Source organism: Pogona vitticeps, chromosome 5 (assembly GCF_051106095.1).
Source record: "Pogona vitticeps strain Pit_001003342236 chromosome 5, PviZW2.1, whole genome shotgun sequence".
Taxonomy (NCBI): Eukaryota; Metazoa; Chordata; class Lepidosauria; order Squamata; family Agamidae; genus Pogona; species Pogona vitticeps.
The window spans coordinates 131,715,309-131,738,124 of record NC_135787.1 but is presented as its reverse complement, the minus strand read 5'-3'; the positions used below and the strand labels follow the sequence as shown (position 1 = coordinate 131,738,124).

The 22,816-nt window shown below is 41.4% G+C and overlaps 2 protein-coding genes across 2 annotated transcripts in view; one reads left to right on the top strand and one right to left on the bottom strand.

The window, feature by feature from the left end:
• Window positions 1-8,739: 8,739 nt before the first annotated feature.
• LSM8 (LSM8 homolog, U6 small nuclear RNA associated) lies at window positions 8,740-18,117 on the top strand. Its single transcript, XM_020789712.3, has 4 exons — window positions 8,740-8,968; window positions 11,081-11,121; window positions 16,347-16,474; window positions 17,852-18,117. Exons 1-4 carry the CDS (start codon window positions 8,938-8,940, stop codon window positions 17,940-17,942), a joined length of 291 nt encoding a protein of 96 aa, XP_020645371.1. The 5' UTR covers window positions 8,740-8,937; the 3' UTR covers window positions 17,943-18,117.
• The window catches only part of ANKRD7 (ankyrin repeat domain 7), a 68,113-nt gene continuing 63,356 nt past the window's right edge, over window positions 18,060-22,816 (bottom strand). The window contains exon 27 of the mRNA XM_078376804.1: window positions 18,060-21,991. Coding sequence (XP_078232930.1) covers window positions 21,843-21,991 — 149 coding nt within the window. The 3' untranslated portion in view covers window positions 18,060-21,842. The remainder of the gene's footprint in view (window positions 21,992-22,816) is intronic.

The window sequence follows — 22,816 nt, the reverse complement described above, 5'->3', positions numbered from 1 at the left end:
GGAGAAGGGTGAAAGGGCCCCTTGATTTAATCAAACAAAATTGGGAGCAGATCACCCAGGATGACCCACAAGACGTTGTGACATATATAGACTCTTTAAGGAATGACCTAAAGAGAAACCTAGAGCTAGCAGCAGAGACCCTGCAAGCTCAAAAGGTCAGAAAGAAAGCTTGGGATGACCAGAAAGCCAGGGAGAGGCACTTTAACCCAGGGGAGGAAGTGCTTTGGCCTAGGCTCTGCAAAGAGAACAAACTGCAGCTGGGTAGCCCAGAAATAAAATACTTGGGTCACATAGTAGGGGGAGGAGTGATCAAACCCCTAGAGGCCAAAATAGAAGCCGTTCGTGATTGGCCCAGACCCAACACCAAGAAAAAAGTCAAATCATTTCTTGGGTTGGTGGGCTACTACAGAAAGTTCATCCCGAGGTTTTGCGAGATAGCGACGCCGCTGACCGATCTGACGCGGAAGAAGACTGATGACCGCATCCCGTGGACCAGCGACTGTGAGGAGGCGTTCCAGAGGTTGAAGGAGGCCCTCATCAACTATCCAGTGCTGCGTGCTCCAGACTTCGACCAGGAGTTCATTATATACACCGATGCGTCTAACAGCGGGGTAGGAGCAGTTCTTTGCCAGGAGGATGAAAATGGTGACCAGCATCCAGTGTCCTACCTGAGTAGGAAACTCCAGAAAGGTGAGAGACATTTGGCAACCGTGGAGAAGGAGTGCCTGGCCATAGTCTACGCGATCCAGAAGGCCAAGCCTTACATCTGGGGAAGACATTTTATTCTGTGCACTGACCATTCACCACTGCAATGGTTAAAGACAATGAAAACCCACAATAGTAAACTTATGAGGTGGGCTTTAAACCTGCAAGATTATGACTTTGAAGTGAAGGTGGTCAGAGGGTCAGTGAACTGTGTTGCTGACGCCTTGTCAAGAAGACCCGAAGAATGAAGACGGCGAAAGAAACATGGACTATGTATATATTTTGGTGACCAAAGGTTAAATGTACTTGTTTGTTAAACATGCTTGGTTTGTATGAATAAAGGTAACTTGATGTATTGTAAATGGTATATGTTTAAATGCCTAATTGATATGTTTATCCTAGAGTAAGTATAAGTAAGTATGGTATTGTATTGTATAACTGTTTTTGTATGTTTTGGATCCAGGTTGTTTTTTGGAGAAAAGCACTTTAGCTTTCCCCCTACAAAACAACTTATAAAGAGGGGAGGTGTTACATACAGCACTGATGTTACCTGTCTGTCATGGGTTTGGAGGGAAAGTTCCATCCTATGGGGAGTGGAAGGCGGGACATCAGGAGGAGGGGCTGTACTGTATATATATGTGGAGCTTGTGTGGAGCTGATATAGAAGCTGGAGGAGAGCTGAGAGAAGAAGCTGGTGTGGGAGTCTGTGTGTCAGACAGGGTACTACTGTGTGTCAGTCAGTACCTACCTGATAGGTTCAGGTGTCTTTAGGGGTAGCCAGAACTGATAGGTTCAGGGTCTGTGCTTTATTTAAAGGTGTTCTGTGTGAACCAAACTGGTGTATGTATAATTGAGACTAAGCCACGTTACTGTATCTTATTCACTTGATCATTTTACTTTCCCTGTGTGTTATTTAAATAAACCTTATTCCTTTATTTGTTGAAAATCCATCCCTGGTCTGTGTGACTTCTTATAGGGAATGGTTGGTGGCAGCTTAGTTAAACTGTGGCATCCTCCAGTAGGTCTGGGTTTGTCACACATTGAAGGAAAAGCTATAGCTGACAGGTAGAACACCTGTTCTGCACAGGGAATCTCTCAGGTTCCGTTTTTGGCTTCTTCAGACTGGGTAGGGAAGACTTATCAGAAATCCTGGTAAGCATCATCAGACTCCGTGAGCTGACTCAGTATAAAGCTGTTTCCTATGTTCAAATGCTAGCCTCTTTGGGCCCCCTGTAGTTAAACTTAAAGCAACAGGGGAGCACAAAGAACAGGAATGAGTCATTCTTGCTGTCGTCACATTGAAGGCAAACCTCTTCAGAGGGGGTAGCTGTTTGTTTGCTGTTGCTGTCCTTTTTTTAAAGCTGGGTAGGCTCTGGGCATGATTACAACTTGTGAACAATTTGAAGTCTCAAACATGTAAATTTCCTTAGTAGGTAGAAATGGATCCCTGTTGCCAAAGTTCGGCTTTCCATATGAGGAGGATACTGGAGAAAGTACAGTAATAACTAGGTCATTTCCCCTCACTCATCATCTTCTGTGTTCTACATGAAGTATTTTACTAGGGCTATTGCACTGGATTATGATGAGTGAGCTATACCATATTTGGAATGTAAACATGCCTTACTCATAACAGGCATGACCTGGTATAACAGAACTGAAGAATTAGAAGCAAATTCCTGACAGTATAATAACAGCAGCAGCAGCAGACACATCCACAAACAGGAGGTATTTATTAGTGAAGGGGTGGAAATTTACAAACCAACAGAGAGAGAAAGATTTGGTGGGGAAAATGGTTGCCTCTTTTGCAAAGTGAAACTGAACAAGATCTGTGACTTCTAGGATTGCAAAGGTGGAGGGAGTGATTTTCCCCACCAGTTTTTCTTTCTTATAACAGACATGACCTGGCATAGCAGTGCTGAAGTATTAGGAATAAATTCCTGACAATATGATAATAGCAGCAGCTGCAAAAATAACAATCTCCTGGAGTTTTGCAGTGAGGTGTTATGGAAGAGGTGACCACATTATGGCTCCCAGGGATCACATATTGCTCAACCCTTGGTTGTAATATATTTCAAAACTGAGAAGGAATTGAGAGAAAAGGACAGGGTTACAATAATGCCACAGAAGATGGCCCACTCTACATTGCTGTAGTTTCAACTTGGAAGTTCAAAAATTGGCAGCAGGGTTTCTCAATTGTCTGTGAATGTATTCATCTGATACAAAGTTTCCCCTAAATACCAGAGCAGTAACAATTTTTCAAGCTGATACAGTGGTGCCTCGCTTAACGAGCACACCGTATAACGATTAAATCGCATAGCGATCCGTTTTTTCGGATCGCTAATGCGATCGCACAACGTTGTTCCCATAGGGAAAAATTCGCTTTGTGAAGACCGGTAAGCGTTTCGCTTACCGATCTTCGCAAAACGACCCCCGCCGATCAGCTGTTCGGCGGCCAAAATGGCCGCCGGAAGCCGGGAAATGGCCTAAAATGGCCGCGCGCAGCGTTTTCGCGCCCTCGTTAAGCGAGGCGAGGGCGCGAAAATGGCTGCCGGCCATTACGAAGCTTCGTTGAACGGTGAGTATTTGGCCCATTTGGAACCCATAATGGGCTTTTCTGTACCGTTTAACGATGCTTCAGCATAGCGAAGGTTAATCCGGAACGGATTAACCTCGCTATGCGAGGCACCACTGTATAATGTTTTACACAGTAGTAAAAATATGAAGGGGAAAAAAACTACTCCCATCTACAGTATTAGAATAAGTGAACCTCGGAACTGAATTTTGATTCCTTTCTGAACCTACTACACTGTTCTATGTCAATGGCAGAACATGAGAACATTCCAGATTACAGGTATCAAGAGAGCATATTACCTGTGCACAGTTAAACATTCATAAACTGTGACTGCTCATATTAACCTCATTTTATATTCAAAATCAGTTCCACATCTCTATCCAGTTTTTCCTCCTGTGCATTGGCAATGAGTTCATAATCCGAGGACTAATATATTCCTATTACACTCCTTTATCCTGTGTATTTCAAATGCAATTCAAATGGATTTGTCTTAAGTGTTGACTCATATACTTAAAATATCTCTGTGTAGGAGTTCTGGGCACTGACATCTCTCCAGTATACTCTGATCCATTACTCCTCGTTCTTTGAAATCATCCCCATACTGGAAAATAAATTTACCATATGCTGAGAATCAACTCAAAAAATCTGCCCAATTCATAGTACCTCAGAAAGATATCTGTTGTTTTTTTAATACATGTCAAAAACCACTGAAGGTGTCTGAAATTTCCCATACAATCATGAACAAAAATATAGTAAGAAACCTTCCTGATGATCAATTTATGCAGATGTTCAAAAACAAGATGCTTTACTTATTCTACTGTATTTTGAGTTTGAAATTTAGATGTTAATAGAATATAAGTGGAAAACAATACAGGCCAGTTTGTGTATCTTCTGATGCACCTATAAATCAGGATGAATTAGTAAACTAAATGGTGAAAGGACCCTCAACTACATAAGAGAGACTTTTTTTTAAATCACACACATTCCAGTAACAGAATTGTTTCTCCAGGGGAGTTCATGTTCACTTATGACTACATCATTATCTGTTAGGTTAAGATATTTTCACTCTGTTAGGGATTTTGTGAATACCTCCTCTTCAATGAGTCATTCTATCCTTTAGCTATTACTGGCTTTGATCAGGATACAAAACATCTATTATTTTAAATGCCTGCTGTTCTCCAAGGACATATCTTATGGCTAGAAAGGCTGGAAGTCAGCAACTTTCATGGTCAGGTCAGAAGCTGTTGTTACCAACACTGTCAAAAGTGCCTTAACTAAGCCCATGCTTACTCTGTAATTAGAACTGTACGATCTATTTATCATAGCATCTGATTTTCTTCATCTCTGTGTCTTGTATTTAACTGCACTTTACTGAATAACTTGTCCGTGGCTTAAGTTGTAAATCTGATTGCTGAGGCACACATCATTCATGCACTTTCTTTAGTTTTTAGTCTGACCCTTCAGACTCATGTCTTTAAACAGAATGAAACTACCTTATTTTTCCATGTATAAGACACTCCCATGTATAAGATGCCCCCCCCCCACTTTTCTAACCCAAAATTAAGAAATCTAAGTGGGGCTTAGCAAGTGTAGGGGAAAGGGATCAAAGCACTGCAGGAACAATTTGATGCCTGCTTTCCCCTCTTCTTGTTTTTGGATTCTCCTCAGCTTACTTCCTTGTATAAGACGACTCTCAATTTTTAGTCTAAAAAATTTAGACAAAAGTATAGTCTTATACACGGAAAAAATATTCTTATGTCCTGCCACTGAAAAGAAAAAAAAGTAGAAATATGAAATCAGTACATTTTCTTTTCATGGCAATCACAACTTACATATTCAAAAATCCACTGAAGAATCCTGAACTGGTTTTTAATTTTTAAAGTACTGTTGGCCATTTTCAGATCATTTCTGAGCAATCTGACTATGCTTCATAATGCTTAGAAGAAGGTTCCCCAAATGTCTCTTTCATATGGGCATTGAGGGGTAACCAGAATGATATTCAACTCCCTTTTAAGAGCAGAACAGAACAAAACAATATGGGCATTGAAGGGTAACCAGAATGGTATTCAACTCCCTTTTAAGAACAGAACAGAACAAAACAAAACAAAACAAACCTCCTTCAGTTCACACACTCCTAATGTTCAGATGTCTGGTTAATCACACGTCTTCATAGTCTTTAATTATTGTACTTTAGTTCGATTAAATGCACACAATTTACAAATGCAAAAAGAATTATCAAGTGTTACTGCAATGGGAAAAATCAAACTAAAAAGGTAGTTTCAGATTATCATTTTATTTGCTTCAGTTTAAGCAAACTACGATGTCACTAATTCTTGCTCCTAGGAAGCTGATATTTTAACAATGAGTTTCATATTCATATACTGCTCTATTTATAAATTCCACCTGTTTTTGTTTCTGTAATAGCTAGATGTTGAAGTGTGGCTAACAGTTTAATTTATTTATATTAGCAGATCAGGGAGCAAATTAACTTATGGATTTGATCTTGAAAATTGGAATAGTTAGCAAAGCTCATTTCTCAATTTGGAGACCAATCTGTGGTTTTTATTTCAAAAAATTTAAAGCCCTAAGGGTTATTAAAGAAATACTGTATTTTTCGCTCCATAAGACGCACCTTAGCATAAGGCACAGCTAATTTTTAGAGGAGGAAAATAGGAAAAAATATTCTGAACCAAACAGTGTAATAAAGTTCTATAGTATCTCTATAGGCAGAGTGGTCCCACGTGAAGAGGTCTATTACTTTATATAATACATTTTGAATTATGTTCACCATTAGGGGAGTGAAGTAGACACCCCAAGGCGCAATACATCAGTGTAAAGTTCAGGTTTAAGATACCATTAGAGTGGGTTGCTTTGAATAGTAGGACAAATCTTAAAAGAAATAAAAGGCTTTCACTTAGTGAGCAACTGAAACAAATCTTACTTTTCTCCAACAATGCCTCATGTACCCCTTAATGTCACCAGTCAGCAATCCAGCCAGGAATTCCTCTGTATTATGTTATTTATGGTACCTGGATGAGTCTTCTCCCTCAGTGGAGCTATCTCTCCCTCTCTCCCTCTCCTTCTCTGCTTCCCCAGCGTCTGGGCTGGTCACGTGATCCAGCTGTGCAGTAAGCAGCGCTGGTCCTACAGGGCTGCTATGAATGCTCTGTAGTATCAGCACTACTAATGAGTACAGTACTGGGGGGGTCTGTTAAGCCACCACCATTTTGCCTAGTCCCAGCAAGCTTGAGGCAGGGTCCTTCAAGATCAGCATTGTACAAAAGGTGTAATTATCAGACTGACCACTAGAGGGAACCAAACACAATATATTTTCTTTTTAAGACGCACAGACTTTTCACCTCACTTTTTTTTGAAGGGAAAAGTGTGTCTTATGGAGCAAAAAAATACGGATGCAGGGAAAACGACAGGAATCTGGAGGGAAAGGAAGTTTTCCATTTCTTTTAAATTGCTGTTAACTGAGTGTATCAGTGATGCTTTGAAAAAGAGCAAAGTTGGCTTCTGGCACTCTGTACTTCTAGAGTAAATCTGGTAGTCCAGATAGGCGGGATAGAAATCAAATAAATAAAATAAATAAATAAATAAATAAAATCAATTGAATTTGGTTGAAATAAAACTTTTCCTTGCCCACAGAGGAATGTGATTTCTATAGAAGTTTTTTAGCTTGTTGCATCACTTTTATGTATTTATGACTAATAAATTTGTTTAGTTTAGCCTACTTTGATGGTACCATGTCGGGCTTTCCCCCAAAATGCATTCCCTTTCCTCAGAATGGATACCAGAATATAGTTCCCAAGGATGCTTTATTGCTTTTTACATAACTCTTCTTTGGTCATGTGGGACAGCTGCATTTGGTTGGTTTAACACACTCAGAAATTACCATTCTAGATTCCTTTAGAGAATATGGAATAATAATAGTTTAATATAAATAATATGGATTTTTTAAAAACCTCAAAAGGATGTTGGACTGCAGTGTACTAAACTTAAATACTGTACACCATATATCCGAGGACGGAGTTTATAAATCACGAAAGTTCACATCAAAACAAACATGTTGAAACTGAAAGATGCCACACCTCTTTTTTTGTTCTGTTATACATCTTGAAATAGACTAACATAGCTTCCTAACAGCAATTTACTGTATTTTTAGATCTGTTGCATTTAAGTGCGGACCAGGCATGTTTTCTCATAAATAAATGTTACTGTATTCAAGGAGGTTTTATTCTTAACGCAAGCCTGCACAAAATTCCAGCTTCAGATCCTCCAGCGCTGAATAAATCTTCCTTCCGTCGCTCCACCAACCACAACAGATAGTTGAAAAAAGGCACTCTTTGCAGAAAGTGCAGGGTTTAAATAGGGACCCCTTGCGCATGCGCAGCCAGAAAGAGCATCTCTCGCCTTTAGATTGTCCTGTTCAACCAATTGTTTGTGCGATTATTTGCCAGAAGGACCAACGACGTTCGGGTTATAGCAGTGGCCCATCATTGGCTAATCCAGTCTCCTTAACCCTTTTAATGTAGACTTACAAAAGTAAGACTCTTAAAGGGTGTACACTGCTTCGAGCTTTCGGCACTATCCCCCCCCCAACTCTTCGGAATGGGAATAAAAATTAAAATCCCAGTAGAAACTTCGAAGGTTATAACGTAATAAAGATCGGGGACCTGGATAACCCCCCCTTCCCTACCAAATAAACGTCAGAAGCAAAGACACGTTTATTAAGCAGGTATTCGTCCTGCGGTAGGGATGGATGAGAGCGTCCAAAACTTAAGACGCAACGCGAACTATTGAGAAGAAGCGAAGGCTGGGAAATCAGGACACCTTGATTCAAACCCTTACTTGGCCATGGAAACTCCACGAGAGACGACGCTGGTGAAACCGCTCCTTAAATATCTTATACCACAAAAATCCTATTAGGGGCTGCTATAAATGAGATGCGACTGGGCGGCATGTAACAGAAAAAAAGCTTGGACGGAGATCAAAGGAGTCCAGAGTTTCTGAATGGAAGCGGACGCTAGGATTGCGGGTGGAGAGGGACTTGAATTATGTATATCCTGAAATCTGTTCTAACGTTGGTGAGGGTTGAAAACCACATTTGGGCTGCAAAGTCCCAACAGCCTCTGTTCCTACTATATCCAATCTGCAATACAGAAAGGGAAGATACTGCCGGACTGTTGCAAGCCCCTTTCTCTTCACTCGTCTCCTTCCAGGTCAATATTTACATAAAATAGTGCAACCAGTATGGAGCAATTTGAAAATGTATGGAAACTCAAGATCAGTATCTCAGACTTTCCAAGCCAGCTGGCGGGGGAGGGGGAAGCCCCATCCTGTGTTTCCTGCCATCTTTGGCGCTTTGCGGGAGACAGTTTTCCCAGAGGACGAACTCTTCCCGTTTTCTATAGGAGTGCTAATAAAGAAGGCAGGCGGAAGTCCCGCCCCTTCAGTTGTCTTCCACGCATGGGCAATAGAAAGAACACTACGAGCGCATGCGCAGTGATATCGCCCGGGCGTGGCTGTAACGTTACATGAGGGACTAGCGGGTAGTGCGAACTACGTTCATTTTTGCCCCATAGACTACGAAAAAAGTTTCCCGGCGGCCTGTTCAACCGCGGCCTCTTCCCAGGACCAGAGCAGCGAACGTCGCCATGACCTCCGCGCTGGAGAACTATATTAACCGTATCCTTCCGTTGTGGGGAAAGCGCTAGCTCTCCAAGGGCCCGGTTGGGACGGGCGGCGGGAAGGAGAGTCCGCCCGAACCGCCCCGCGGCCTCCTTTCGAGTTTTCGCGTGAGCCGCCCCGCTTCCCGCCCCCGCTCGAGGATACAGGGCGGTGTGAAGGTAGGCCGCGCGGAGGATGGGGCTGACCCGAGTCCGTTTACTTTCTCTCCGCCATAGTTGTAGTTTTGGAAGCGGCAGCTGTGCCATTGGCTGCTCTCTGTGCCTCTACGGGACGGTGGTGGCCAATCAGGGGCGGCCGAGGCGGATCCTTTTCTTCAGGGGCGGTGCTGGTCCTGTTAGCCTTTAGAAGGGGAAGCCAATGAGCGGAGCCTCAGGTTCCGACAGCTGGTCCAGACGAGGGAATGTAACGATCCGCGAGAGGAAACGTTTCTCTCGCTCGTGAGCGTTTTCAGGGACATGCTTGTCCGATAACGCTCGAGTCGGGGGCTTAACTGCGAAGGGCAAAATAGGAATTGTCCTGTATTGTGGAGGGACTGTCGTGTTGCTCCTTCCGGATGAGAGCGAGCATTCCCTTGCTTGGAGCCAGCCCTGCAGCAGGGAGGGTTTTTTTTTATATAGCTTGTCAGGCAGTTTGCTTGCTTAGAACCCGGGATGTTGGCAAGCCTTTGGGTCTGAGTCCTTGATGCCAAGTCCTGAGTCCCTATTAAAAATAAGTTTTTTTCCCCCTAGGGAAAAAAAAGGAAGGGTGGGCAGGCTCTTGAGTCGTGGGTCGAGTCCAAGTCACTGGGGGGGGGGACGACATTGTGACTTAAGTCCAACTTGAGAGCCAGTCTCCATTCCTACTTGGAACCCAAGCAAAATGTGGATTATTATTTATTCTCATGAGTTGCATTTTTTCACTCCTTCTCTCCTCCTTCTCCTTTGCCCCTTCCCAACAGTCCTGTGAATTAGGTCAGTGACTGACCCAAGGGCACCCAGAGAGTTTCATGGCACGCCAACTGCTACCCACACAAGCTGGTCAGTTTTCTCTAACAAGAAAACTACACAGTACAGTTCCTGTGGATTATTATGGTAAAGCCCAATGTGTTTTTTATTTTTAATCATCACATTGAACACTGAAAGCACAATCTGAAATAGGGAACGTGAGCTAACCAGAGGTAAGCTAGCTGAAGCTGGTGGTTTATTGGGAAGTTGGACGCTGGATATATTGCAGTCTTTGCTCAGGTTTTCCATGTTTCTATCCGTAGATTAATCATCTCATCTTGTATTGTAGCGATCCAAACTTCTTCCGCTTTAGGGATGTTGGAAATTACAAAGGACTCATCCCGGCCTAAATTTCTACCAGCACAGTGGCTGTTGATACTTTTTTTCTCTTCTGGCAGCAGATCCTAGCCAGGAGAGCAGTTTAGCTAGCAAATCCTGGAGACCAGCCAGCATTACGGGCATAGTGGCATTTCTGCCAGCATAAGGGGATGTCTGCCTACAACAAGTCTTCTGCCTTCTCTAATCCTCTGTTGGGGCACATGTTGTGAATGAGAGTTACAGTGACTGTTTAACTGACTATTTAAGTTACATATATATGCCCGTTATTTCAAATTTTTAGAAAATGAGTGATAAATATGAGTTGTTACAAACCAGATAATAATATTGTACACACTTGAGGTATTAATTTAGGTATATGATGCTTTTCAGCCCTCCAGTGCCTAGGCATTTAGTTACAGGGTATAGTGGCATACACATTCAGTTTTCTGCAACACAGTTCCTGGTTATAAGCTTCCACTGTAATATCATATGCTCTCATAGTCAATACCTCTCATAGATCTTTTTTCTTCTTCTTCCTGTGGTCTGCCCCTCTTTTAGTGTTCTCCACTGCTGGTCTTTTTTTAGCCAGTTCCTTATCCTGTGTAATCCATATTCTCTGCCAGTCTTTCTACACCTGAAATCTACTCCTCCTTACCTTGTTAACACAAGCTGTTCCTGTACAAATCCCCTATTATTACTTGTCACAATAATATTAGCTGCTACTATTAACAATTGCATGTTACATTAAAATAAGTTATGGCTTCTCAACTTAATGTATATCAAGACCATTCTTTAACTTGAGTCTCAGGTACTGTTGCTGTAATTACTTCAGATGGTCGGATGATTGTGGTAAGTATTCTTTTTAAATACACATTTTTTTTATTTTTGTAATTGTTCTGAAACGGACTTGATAGTAATTGCCAAACACATACTTGCATGGTGCAGAATTTAACATAAGCTGTTTCTTGTTAAGGCCATTGTCCATTTCATACTTTGTTGTTAAGAGCTGTCAAGTCACCTCCATCTTATGGAGACCCTATTAATGAATTACTTCCAAAATGTGTATCATTAATAGCACTGTTCCCCTCCTGCAAACTCAAAGCTGTTGCTTCTTTTAAGGAACCAATCCACCTGAGATTTGGTTTTCCTCTTGTTGCCTTCCATTTTTCCAAGCATTATTGTGTTTTCCAATGAGTTTTATCTTCCCATGAGATGCCTAAAATATGACAGTCTCAGTTCTGCCATTTTTTGCCTCTAGAGTTCAGGTTCGAATTTATATAAAACCCACTTGTTTGTTTTTCTGGCAATCTAGAAAGTTCTGTAAAGCTCTTCTCCAGAACTATACTTCAAATGAATCCATTTTTGTTCTGTCTGCTTTCTTCACTGTCCAGCTTTCATATCCATACATAGTAATTCAAAATATGATTGTTGATTACCTTCACCTTGGTCTCTAGTAACACATTCTTACAATGGATGATTTTCTCTGGATACTTCATAGCTGCTAACCCTAGTCTCTCCCTTCTTTTGATTTCTGGCTACAGATTCCATTTGATTCAATGATTAATCAGAATTATACAAATTCTTTAACAATTTCAGTCTCTTCTTTGCCCACACTAAATCCTGAAGTTCTGTAGTGATGATTTTTGTATTCCTAATGTTCATCAGAAGTCGTGCTTTTGTGTTTTCTTCTTCAAGCTTCATCAGGACTTATTTCAAGTTATTGCTGCTTTCTGCCAGTAAGATGGTGCTATCTGCATATCTTAAGTTGTATTTCCCACCATTTTTCACTCTCTATTCATGTGAACCTAGTCAAGCTTTTTGTATATGTTCTGTGTACAGAATGAACAGTAATGGAGATAAAATACACCCTTGCCTGGCACCTTTGCCTTTTGGAAGCCACTCTGTTTTTCCATATTCCATCTGAATACACAGAATACAGGTTATATATCAGAACAACCAAATGCTGATGCACCTCTATTTCTTTGAGAACAACTCATTTCTCATGATCCACACAGTCAAAGCCTTTGCTATAGCCCATAAAGCACAAATTGAAAGAAGTAGCCAGTGTGTAATTGCTGTACGATCTTTAGTGCCTTTTTGTTTTTGGACTCCAACTTAAATGTCAGGCATTTCTCACTCACTAGAGGGTAAAAGTCTCTCTTGATGCACCTTGTGCATCACTTTGCTTGCATGGGAAATTAATGCAATAGTAATTGCTTCACTCCTTTCCACCTCCTTTCTTGCAAACTGGAATGTATATCGAACATTTCCAGTCTGTGACCTATTGTTTCGTTTTCTGTATTTGCTGGCATATTTGTGTTAGGATCTTGACAGTTTCAGGCTCTGTAGCTTGAAATCAGTTTGAGAAATTAGAAATAAACACGGTATAATTGAAAAAAAAACTCAAGTTGCTTGGATTGGAGACAGCCAACGTTCCCTAAGGTGTTCATGCACAGAGCTCCATTGGGGCTGCACACGGGCAATCAAGCAGGTGGTTTGTTTTCTTCCTGATTCAGATGAAGCCCTGGTCTTCTGCATGTACGCGAAGTGAGGCTTCTGCACAGCAGAAACAAAAATTAAAGGGAACATTGGAGGCAGGGTTTCTTCAACCCACTGTATGCAAACATCATTTTGCTTCATCTAATTGTTATGATTCCTTGCTCGTATAATGGTCTTTATTTGTTCCCCAATATCCAGTTGAAAATCTTCTAATTTCCAAAACTGTGTTATATCTTCTTGTAATCATGTACTGAAATCAGAGTTAGATTATTTATAAATGAAAAATAAAGCTCTGGTCTTGTAAAAGCAGTTGATTAGAATTGGCATGAATAATGTATTTATAGGAATGCACTGTTAATTTTAGGTACTGATTCTGAAGTCCTGTACAAAAATATTTGAGAATAAGACTTAATAAACATAGTAGAGGGTTTTTTGTTTTTACTTCATTGACCAGTTGATTATTTGAAGCTCTATTTAGCTTAGCATTCTGCTTCTCAGACATCTATGGTTAGGGCTGAACGTGGCTTTCCTTTGACTGAATATAAATTTGGCTCAGTCTAAGAAGTGCAGTCCAAAGGACAGTGATGGCTAACCTATGGCACATGTGCCACAGTTGGCACACAGAGCCTTCTCTGTTGGCACACGAGCCGTAAGTCTTCATAGAGAAATACTTACCCATCCTTCGATCCGAGATTTCAGCACTCCCCTCGGCTGGTGCAGTGGTCTAGCGGAGGGGTGCAATGGCGACCATTACCGGTCTAGCCCAATTGGGGGATTGGAGGACCAGTAAGTATTTATTTGTTAATACTGCACATGGGGGGGGGAACAAGCATTTAATCCCTTTTAGTACAGGAGCAGTTTTTTTAAAACTAAAACTTCAGCATTTGGTTTTTAATTGCAGTATTGGCAGTTTGAAATAAATATGTTGATTTTGTGTTGCAATTTGGGCACTTGGGCTCAAAAAAGATTCACCATCACTGCACTAGGCAATCAGAGGCAGCCACTGCCCTCAAACAGCAGATTTTGCAGTACCAGTGTATTTTTGCCATCTATCCATGGCATGGAGCCACATCAATTTTAATGTACGCTCATCTCCAAATCATTGTCCATCTCCATTTTCTTGGTTGTGGCACTGGCGTGAGAGGTTGGACTGGAAGCTTCTTTGAAGTGGCATATTTTCTCCCCACTTGTACTCTGCAAGGAGATGTCCATGGAGTGCTCATGGTGTTGATGATGAAGATGAGGCTTGCCAGGTCTCAGAGAATGAGCTGCTGTGCCAGGAATTGACTGGTCTCCCCTGAATCTCCAGGCCAGGCAAACAAATGTGCGGAGCAGTGGTGGAAGGGAAGGAGCGAGTCTTGTTTATTGTTACGGGGTGGCCATAGTGTTTGGGTACCCAACTCCAACCCTCTCTGAATGGCACCAGGGCTCACTGGCTTCCTGTGTCTGTCCAACACGACACATGATATACTTGCTTAGGAGCTCAGACAGGGAACCCACAATGCCTAGCTCACTCCCTCACACATGCATGGAGAAATATTATGTTCCCAATTCCTGTGACATCACAAGGCCCCACACCATGACTTCACAAAGACCCACCCAGGGCCTTAGGCCCCAGATATAATGAGGGGATGGGAGAGATAATTCCGAGACAGCCCCTGACAAACACGACAACGCTTCAAAACCATTCCAGAAAATTATTTTATTGGTTTTGGAAAAGAAGCTAAACTGGTATCCTCAGCGGAGACAATGGCCTAGCAAGACGGCTGCCTTCTGATCCCTCGCATCCCCCTGGGGAAGAGTATGCTTTGGGCCCTACGAGAGAGAGAGAGAGAGAAACCTAAGGGATGAGCTCATCCACTGCCGTCAACCGGCTTCAACCCAGGTGTATCTCCCGACCAATGTTCTGGCAACTTCATCCCGAAGTTCCACCTGCCAACATCCACTAGCTTTGACCAGGAATATATCTTCTACTCCACTTCTGAAGCCAGCCTCCACCAGCTGCCGACTGCTTGGGTCACACACACGCCCTGAGACATCCCCACGGAACGCTAGCCAGCCCATTCACATACACATTCACACAAATACACACCAGCCACCCCCTGACACACACCTTCACTCCGCCAGCCTTTCACACCCATGCCCGGGCTTCCATCCATTGATATCCACCAAGCTGTCACCAGCTGGTATCAGGAGGCTAACATCCCCCGGCCTCTGCCTTGCGGCCTCAGCCAGCTTCCGCAGAAAGATTTCACCAGCTTCTGTCTGCCAACATCCACCGACTTCCCCCTGGTTCATCACCGATATCAGCCAGCTTCAAGCGACGGATCTCCGCCAGCCTCGAGCTGTTAACTCGCAAGCCCACTTAGCAAGTTCATCTGCTTTTGTGAGAGAAATTGCCTTGGGCAGAAGGGCTGGCTCCCCTGCAGTTGCTACTGCTCTCTCTCTGCCAGACTGCCCTCTCGCCACTGGCCTCCCTTCTGGTCTCCTGCCTTGCCTAGCAAGCCCCTTTTATCTGCCAGCAGAGAGGTGGGGCCCCTGTGAGGTCACAAAGACCCAGGAAAATGGGGTTGAGTTCCCAAGGCAGCAGCAACACCCTCGGGATTGGCTGAGTCTTGAAGATGATGTCAACAGTCCCTCTGAACATGTGATTCACCCACAAAAGCTTGAATTTTGCATGATTTTTTTTAAAAAAATATTATTTGTGGCCTATAAATGTATCCCCTGTCACCAATCCCTCTGATTGTTGAATCTCACCATATTGGCCTTTTGTCAGGATTCTAGGCTGGTGCTCCAAAAAGTTATCTTCCAACATTTGCACCAAAAGGAACTTTCCTAAGCCCTGAGCTAGCGGGGAAAATGAAAGTAATAAATAAGCATGGGCACAGTCACTCAGTGAAGCCTTTGACCCTTTTTTGGCCTCTTTTTGGACATTTTTTCTTGCCCTTGCCATGAAAAAGATATTATAAAGAGCCTGTTAAGAAAACAACCTAAGTGTTAAAAACACGAGTATTTTAACACCATCCCTGCACTATCAAAGATGTAGCTGTGTTTCAAAAACTCTCCCAGCCTTTAGAACTCCTTCCCACTGGAAGCCAGATTTGCCCCACCAGTAAGTATTTATTTGTTAATACCGCCCATTGGGGGGGGGGGGAAGCATTTAACCCTTGCAGTGCGGGAGCAGTTTTTTTTCTAAACTAAAACTTCAGCATTTAATCCCTTTTAGTACAGGAGCAGTTATTTTTTTTTTTAAAACTAAAATCAGGGGCTGTTTCAATATTGGAAGAATGAAACATTTGATCAAGTATAAAAAATTTGATAAATCATTGGTTACTACTCTTTATAACCATATTTTCTGTCTTTTTTTAAATACTCCAGTTCAGAGGCCAGCAGAGGTTCGGTGGGAAATACAGTGATGTTGATAATACACAGTTTATTATCTGAAAAATTACTTTAAAAATAATCTTCTTACATTATCATAATCTTTAAAGATGTATAGTTTTTGATATTTAGTATATGTTTAGGACATAATGCAGTATTTGAGAACTTGAACATTCATTTTCTTTGTTTTCTAGGGAACCCTCAAAGGCTTTGATCAAACAATCAACTTGATTTTGGATGAAAGCCATGAAAGAGTGTTCAGTTCTTCACAAGGAGTGGAACAAGTAGTATTAGGATTGTACATTGTAAGAGGAGACAATGTGTAAGTTTGCCCCCCTGGCCCTAATGTTTTTAATGTACTATAATCAAAGCTGAAATACTTGTTTGCTTTCAGGATTAGATGGTTTATTTGGAGGCTAGATGTTAGATATATTCTCTTTATATCTTTACTTGGGCTTTCCGTGTTGCTGCCCATAAATGTAGAATATTGGACCTCTTTTTTATATTATAGTGATGTGAAACGTTGCAATTACACACAGAGAACCAAAGAGTTACCTTTTTTCCTCCACTGTCTTGTTTCCACTTAAGTGACCTGTCATCTGATACTTGTTTGATACTTCCATATGTTCTGTTACTTATCTTTGTTTGTGAAAATGCAACATCATGCCTTCCACAGCATTCAGACGCAGGCTTTGGTCTCCTAGTTGACTATTTCAGGAACTCATGGGTTATCAGCTCTTAGCTTTTTATCCAGGTTTTGATATTTCCTCCCTAAAATATTGAAGTTTGCGTTCTTTCTGTTTCTTCAAAATATGTTGTACTTGGTTTTATAGTACTTTCAAAATACATGGGATTGCAGCCTAAACTATATTTAAAAAGTAGATTTGTGATGCCTGTGTTTGTTGTATGTGGGACGTGGTGGCGCTGTGGGCTAAACCGCAGAAGCCTTTGTGTGCTGCAGGGTCAGAAGACCAGCAGTCATAAGATTGAATCCACGCGACGGAGTGAGCTCCCGTCACTTTGTCCCAGCTCCTTGCCAACCTAGCAGTTAGAAAGCATGTAAATGCGAGTAGATAAATAGGTACCACCTCAGTGGGAAGGTAAACAGCGTTCCGGGTTTAAGTCGCGCTGGCCAGGTGACAACGGAAACTGTCTTCGGACAAACGCTGGCTCTACGGCTTGGAAACAGGGATGAGCACCGCCCCCTAGAGTCGAAGATGACTGACTAAAATGTCAAGGGGAACCTTTACCTTTTTATGTTTGTTGTAAATGATACTCAGGATGCTCTGAAGCTTTATTCAGTCTATGTGCTACCTGTGGAAGGAGATAATGAGGGTTCGAAAAAGTCTAATTCTTTGTCCACAAACATTTTCCCATGTAACATTTCCTGTTGTGAGCAATATAACTTTCTTTGCCTGAAATTAGCCAACACTTGGTAAGCAGTAGATCGATCTTATGATCGGATTGATGTTCAATGAAATGACACTCCACACTTTGGAGGAGGATACACACTGAACTCACTGCTTTTTTATGTTCTTTTTTCCCCACAATTACAGTAAATACTTGTTTTTGGCTAAAAATGAATATGCAGAATTACTTAGCAGAATTGACAGATACTTTTAAGAAAATCAAACGTCTTGTGCCTTTTTAAAAAATCAACTTGGTTTCAGAACTTCATATATAATAATCTCTTTTACAGTGCTGTGATTGGAGAAATTGATGAAGAAACAGACTCAGCCCTTGACCTGGGGAATATAAGAGCAGAGCCTTTGAACTCAGTTGTGCACTGAAGAAAAAGGACAAGGATGTAGTAGGACTTCATAAATTTACAGCTGTACAGAACTATTTATAGGCTGGCATGGCTACTTTTTTTACAAATACTGTGTAATAACTTGGATATTTGGTAATTTTTATTTTGAACAGTATGGTTTCATATGTATATTAAATTCTACATTTTATTGAAAACTTGGTTGTTGGGTTTTTCTTTTTCCATCCATTATTCATTCAGATAATACCAGTATGCATACACTTAATTGAATTTGAGTACATGATTATAGTATGCCAGAGTGTACTGGCAGATTGATCCTAACCCCGTTTACCCAGAGGCTTACAATATATTCATAATCTGAAGGCCTAGGGTGGGGCATACCTTTATTGCCACTTGCCCTTGTATTTGGATTTTGTACAAGGACCATTTATCTTTTTTATCCTATAGTCAAAGTCATATTCATCTTCTAAAGAGGCCCTATTTCTCATATTGAATTGATAACATAATAAAATTAAATTCCGATACCTAATATCAAGTGTTGACATGACCACACAATTAGAACTGCTTTGGGAAAAGCAGTATATATAAAGATAGGGACCAGTTAAACAGTACTGTTGTGTCAACAGGAGTAAAAATAGTCAACTCCACTGCAGAGTTTGGGAGTACCTCTTTACAAATTCTCCCAGTGATGAAGGTGTAGCTATATTGCATTATAATTGTAACATGGGAGACAAGCTCCCTCCTGAATATTTCTGGGCACTTTGATAAGGGACATGTGGTCTCATTAAATGGGAATGATGAAGAGAGACAAAGCTGAGCCACCTGGTGTCCACTGTAGCTACCTGGGCAAGGATAAGCCAGCTAATAGAGGCAGAGCCAGGGCAAAGCCTGAACATATTGCTCTTCTGATAGTTCATCTTGTTTAACGTTTGAAAGGAAAGGCCAGGGAAAGCTCTCTTGGGAAAATTAGGAGAAAACAATTGGAGCTTTCTGAGAAACAGAGCATGAGACTTTGGCACTTAATATTCCCTCACTGTCCTGTGTGTGATGCCAGCTAATGGAAATAAGAAAATAGCTGCATTAATCTCTCCTGTTGCTGCATGATACAAATAGTTCCCTTAATACAGTTGATTCTGACTTATGGCAACTCCTTCCAGGGTTTTTCTAGGCAGAGAGTATTCAGAAGTGGTTTACTACTCTCCTTTTCTGGGGCAGGGGGTGCTCTGGGATTGTGCAGCTTGCCCAAGACTACACACGCTGACTGTTCTCCCAGAAGACAGTAGTGGAGCATCAAACTCCCAGCCTCGCTTTGCAGCCTGATACCTAACCCACTGAGCTGTCCAGCCAGTATGAAGCCCATACTGTATAGGCATTTTAAAAACAGGCTCCTAAGATACTCATCCTAGGGCTCCCTTAATATTCCTGCTCAATTCCAGGTATTCCGGATTAGAAGCTGTAGCAGAAGCACTCTTTTACTTGAAAGTATTCCTGTGAATAGATTCCTGCAAAACATAATGTTAACATTGCAGAGAAGTGAAACCTTGCTTATCTTCTTTTGCTTCTATAGAAACATTTCAGGAGAAATGTTCCAAAGCATATGATGTCGTCCCACACATCCCCTTAGAATTAAGTCAAATGAGGGTGAAGTAGGTATAGCAACTTTGATGTTATAAGGGATTTGTTAGCACCAGATGAGCACATGTCTTTTGCAGTACCAATACAGATTTCTGTCATTTTAGATGTGTTATTTATCCCTCTTGGATTCACACCTAAATGTGGTGAGGGGTTTCAGTGTGTCAGGGAAACACATTGATACAGTCAGGAGTCTACCATTATGAGCCTGCATTCCTAGGATTAGTTCGGTGTAATGATCAAAGATGGGAATCAGGAAGCATCCATGCCCTTCAGAATAAATAGTCACATCAGCAGAGGAAAATGGATAATTACAATGGTGAGGGGGTGGAGAAACTCCTGCTGTGTGCTGTTGTTGCCCTTTGATACAACAGAAGGACACCACACCCCATGCCAGACCACTGGTGCATCAAGCATACAGCAGCCTGTCAAGGTTTCAGACAGATCTTCAGCAGCCCTATATAACTAAACAGAACTAAGGATTTTTTTTCACATAAAGAATGTATGTAGGCACTGAAATACATTCATTCCATTGTTTTCACAGCTTTCAAAGGTTGAGAAAAAATACAGCTGCTTGGACAGAAAAGATTGCTTTTTGTTCTGAACGTTGTTCATTTATAATACAGTAATGAAAATATGGTAGCAAAAGTGAAACTTTCCAATTTCTGGGGGGTGGGGCAGGAAACAAGATCAAATCCTGAAGCTGGAAATGTTGAGGAAAAAATTAATCATTTTACTGTAGCTAAAATAAGTAATGCGAGAATTCAAAATATCCTGAAAACATTATTGAATGGAATGATATATTGAAACACAGTAGAAGATATGTGAAATACTGTTTTCCTCTTAAAATGGGTGAGGATAGAAGGCTTCTCACCCCAGTCACTTAGCACCCACTTCCATAATTCAAATGAGCTAGCATGCTGTAAAATGACACTGTTACATCAAGCACAGTGCATACGTAGGTATCCTTTCCTTCTCTTTCTCCAATTTTTGTCTGCACTGGAGGATTTTCCCATGCCACTGGAACAAAATTTTGGAATTATGGCAAAGGAAGTGTGTTCCACTAGCACAGAGAAGAGGAGCACGTGATCCTCCAGTTATTCATGCCTGTGCTAGCTAGGGAGTTGCCACTCAACATTTGAAAGGTCACATGTGGTTCATCCCTGTAGCAATGGATCCTATTTTGCTGGTCCTTGGACACAGTTGGATACAGCCTATTCCATATATCTTGACCAAGCTCATCAGCAGTTATATTTTTTAAAAAATTCTGAGCTACTGATAATTATATGATCTGTTTAAAATAACCAAGAATAGGTAAAATTGCTAGTGATACAAATAGAGACATTCATGTGTAGAGTGCAGACGAGGATATAAGCAGATGGGTTTAGGGTTAGGTATCTGACTGCAGAGGCGGAGGTTGTGAGTTTGATTCCCCACTGTTCTGGGGCTATACTTGATGAGCCATAGAGTCCCTTCCGGCTCTGCAGTTCTAAGATTACTGTTGTTGCTGTTGTTGTTCAAATATACTAGGCACAGTCAATCAAAATTTTAAAAACATTGACTATTACTACATAACAGATACAAGTTTTAATCAAACACCTAAGTATCTGTTAAATATCAGTGCAGTGTGTGTGCTGTTTTCAGCTCTGGCATCTCCTGGAATTGCAATGTCAATGATCCAGACATTTCTTTGTGGTGGTGGTGGTGGTGTGGCATGTGGCATTGTTGTCATGACTACCAGGCATTATGTGTTTGATGTAGACAATTGTAGTGTTCTCCCTATTATGTTAAATAGTCATGCATTATTCATGTTGTAGTCTAATGTTGCTGAGAGGCGGAGCCGAGAGAGATGTAAAAAGAGGCGGAGTCAGAGAGTGAGTGAGTCAGTCAGAGAGTCAGTGAGAGATGAGAGTGGAGAGAGAGTGTGTGGTATTTGGGAGATCTGAGGCGTGATTAGAGTGAAGAGTGAATAAGAACTGTATAACAAATAGAAGGTTGAGACTGATGATCAATAAACCTGTAGAAGTTACCTATGATTAATAATCAAACATCTGTAATCAATAAACAAGTTTTATTTAAATGACAGTGAAGTTTGGACCTGCGTCTTCATCCTTCCATAAGTAATGTTGATTTAGTGATCAACTGGTGGCAGCGGGTAAAAAGGAGTATTGGTTTGCCTTCGTGTGCTCTGTGTTTGGGGAGTCAGGCAGGGGCCACGAGGGGCGAACACCACAGCAATGGATAAAGTTATCTATCAAAGTAACATCTATACGTTTTTATTAGATATTATTCAAAGCATATAGTTTTTGATTAGTACATCACAATACTCCTGTGCAGCGTTGGATACTGGATCTTGTTCCACATTTAAGTTTTTTGAAGATCCATCGAATGATCCTACAGGGCAAACTCTTCCAAATTCAGCATCAAGTTCAGTTTTAGCTGAAAATAAAGAAAAGAAAAGCTTAGATTCCTATTACTTTCACAGAAAATACAGAACAAACAATAAAGAGGCACCTTTTCTCCAGAACCAACATGAGGGTGACTATTTCATAATGACAAGTAAAAAGAATTACTAAAAGAGCTACCTATTTTGCTATGGTAGAATAAATTGAAAACATGGAAATTGTCTAGCAATTTATGTATCTACTCGTTAAATAAAGTAATCTAATTCTTAGTATATGTTTACTACATGGAGTATATCAAACGGATTGCTTTGCAACTCCATGAACTAGAGCAGTAATGGTGAACCTATGGCATACGTGCCACATCTGGCACACGAAGCCCTTCTGGCACACGAGTGAGCAGCCCAGCCCCCCACACTTGTGGAAACAAACATTTTGAGGTGGCTGCAGCTGGGATTCCCCCTTTCTCTTCCTGTTCAGGGTCCTTTAACTTCCTGTCTGTCCCCATGATTCCCCCTTTAACTTCCTGTCTGTCCCTATGATTCCCCTTTTAACTTCCTGTCCATCCCCATGATTCCCCCTGAATCTGCCACTTCCTGTTCTGGTTCTGGTCTTCCGGGCGGCACGGCAGCCACTGGTTTCTTCCCCACCCCCTCATTTTGGGCACTCAAGCCGAAAAAGGTTTGCCTCCACTGAACTAGAGGGTCATAGTGAGAATCAAATCAAAAGAAACCCACTGCTTTGGGTTTTCAGAAACATTTGGAATCACAATATAATCTGCTGTCTTGGACTGAGCTGTGATTGGCAATTTTTTATTTTACAGACTGAAAAGTATGGCATATGAATTTGAAAAGTGAACTGT

What these genes read in the sequence shown, in the direction of transcription:
- LSM8 (XM_020789712.3), top strand. Translation starts at nt 8,938, where the DNA reads ATGACCTCCGCGCTGGAGAACTATATTAACC. An exon ending in CAGATGGTCGGATGATTGTG is followed by an intron (nt 11,122 to 16,346) that starts GTAAGTATTCTT and finishes TTTGTTTTCTAG; the next exon opens with GGAACCCTCAAAGGCTTTGA. An exon ending in ATTGTAAGAGGAGACAATGT is followed by an intron (nt 16,475 to 17,851) that starts GTAAGTTTGCCC and finishes TCTCTTTTACAG; the next exon opens with TGCTGTGATTGGAGAAATTG.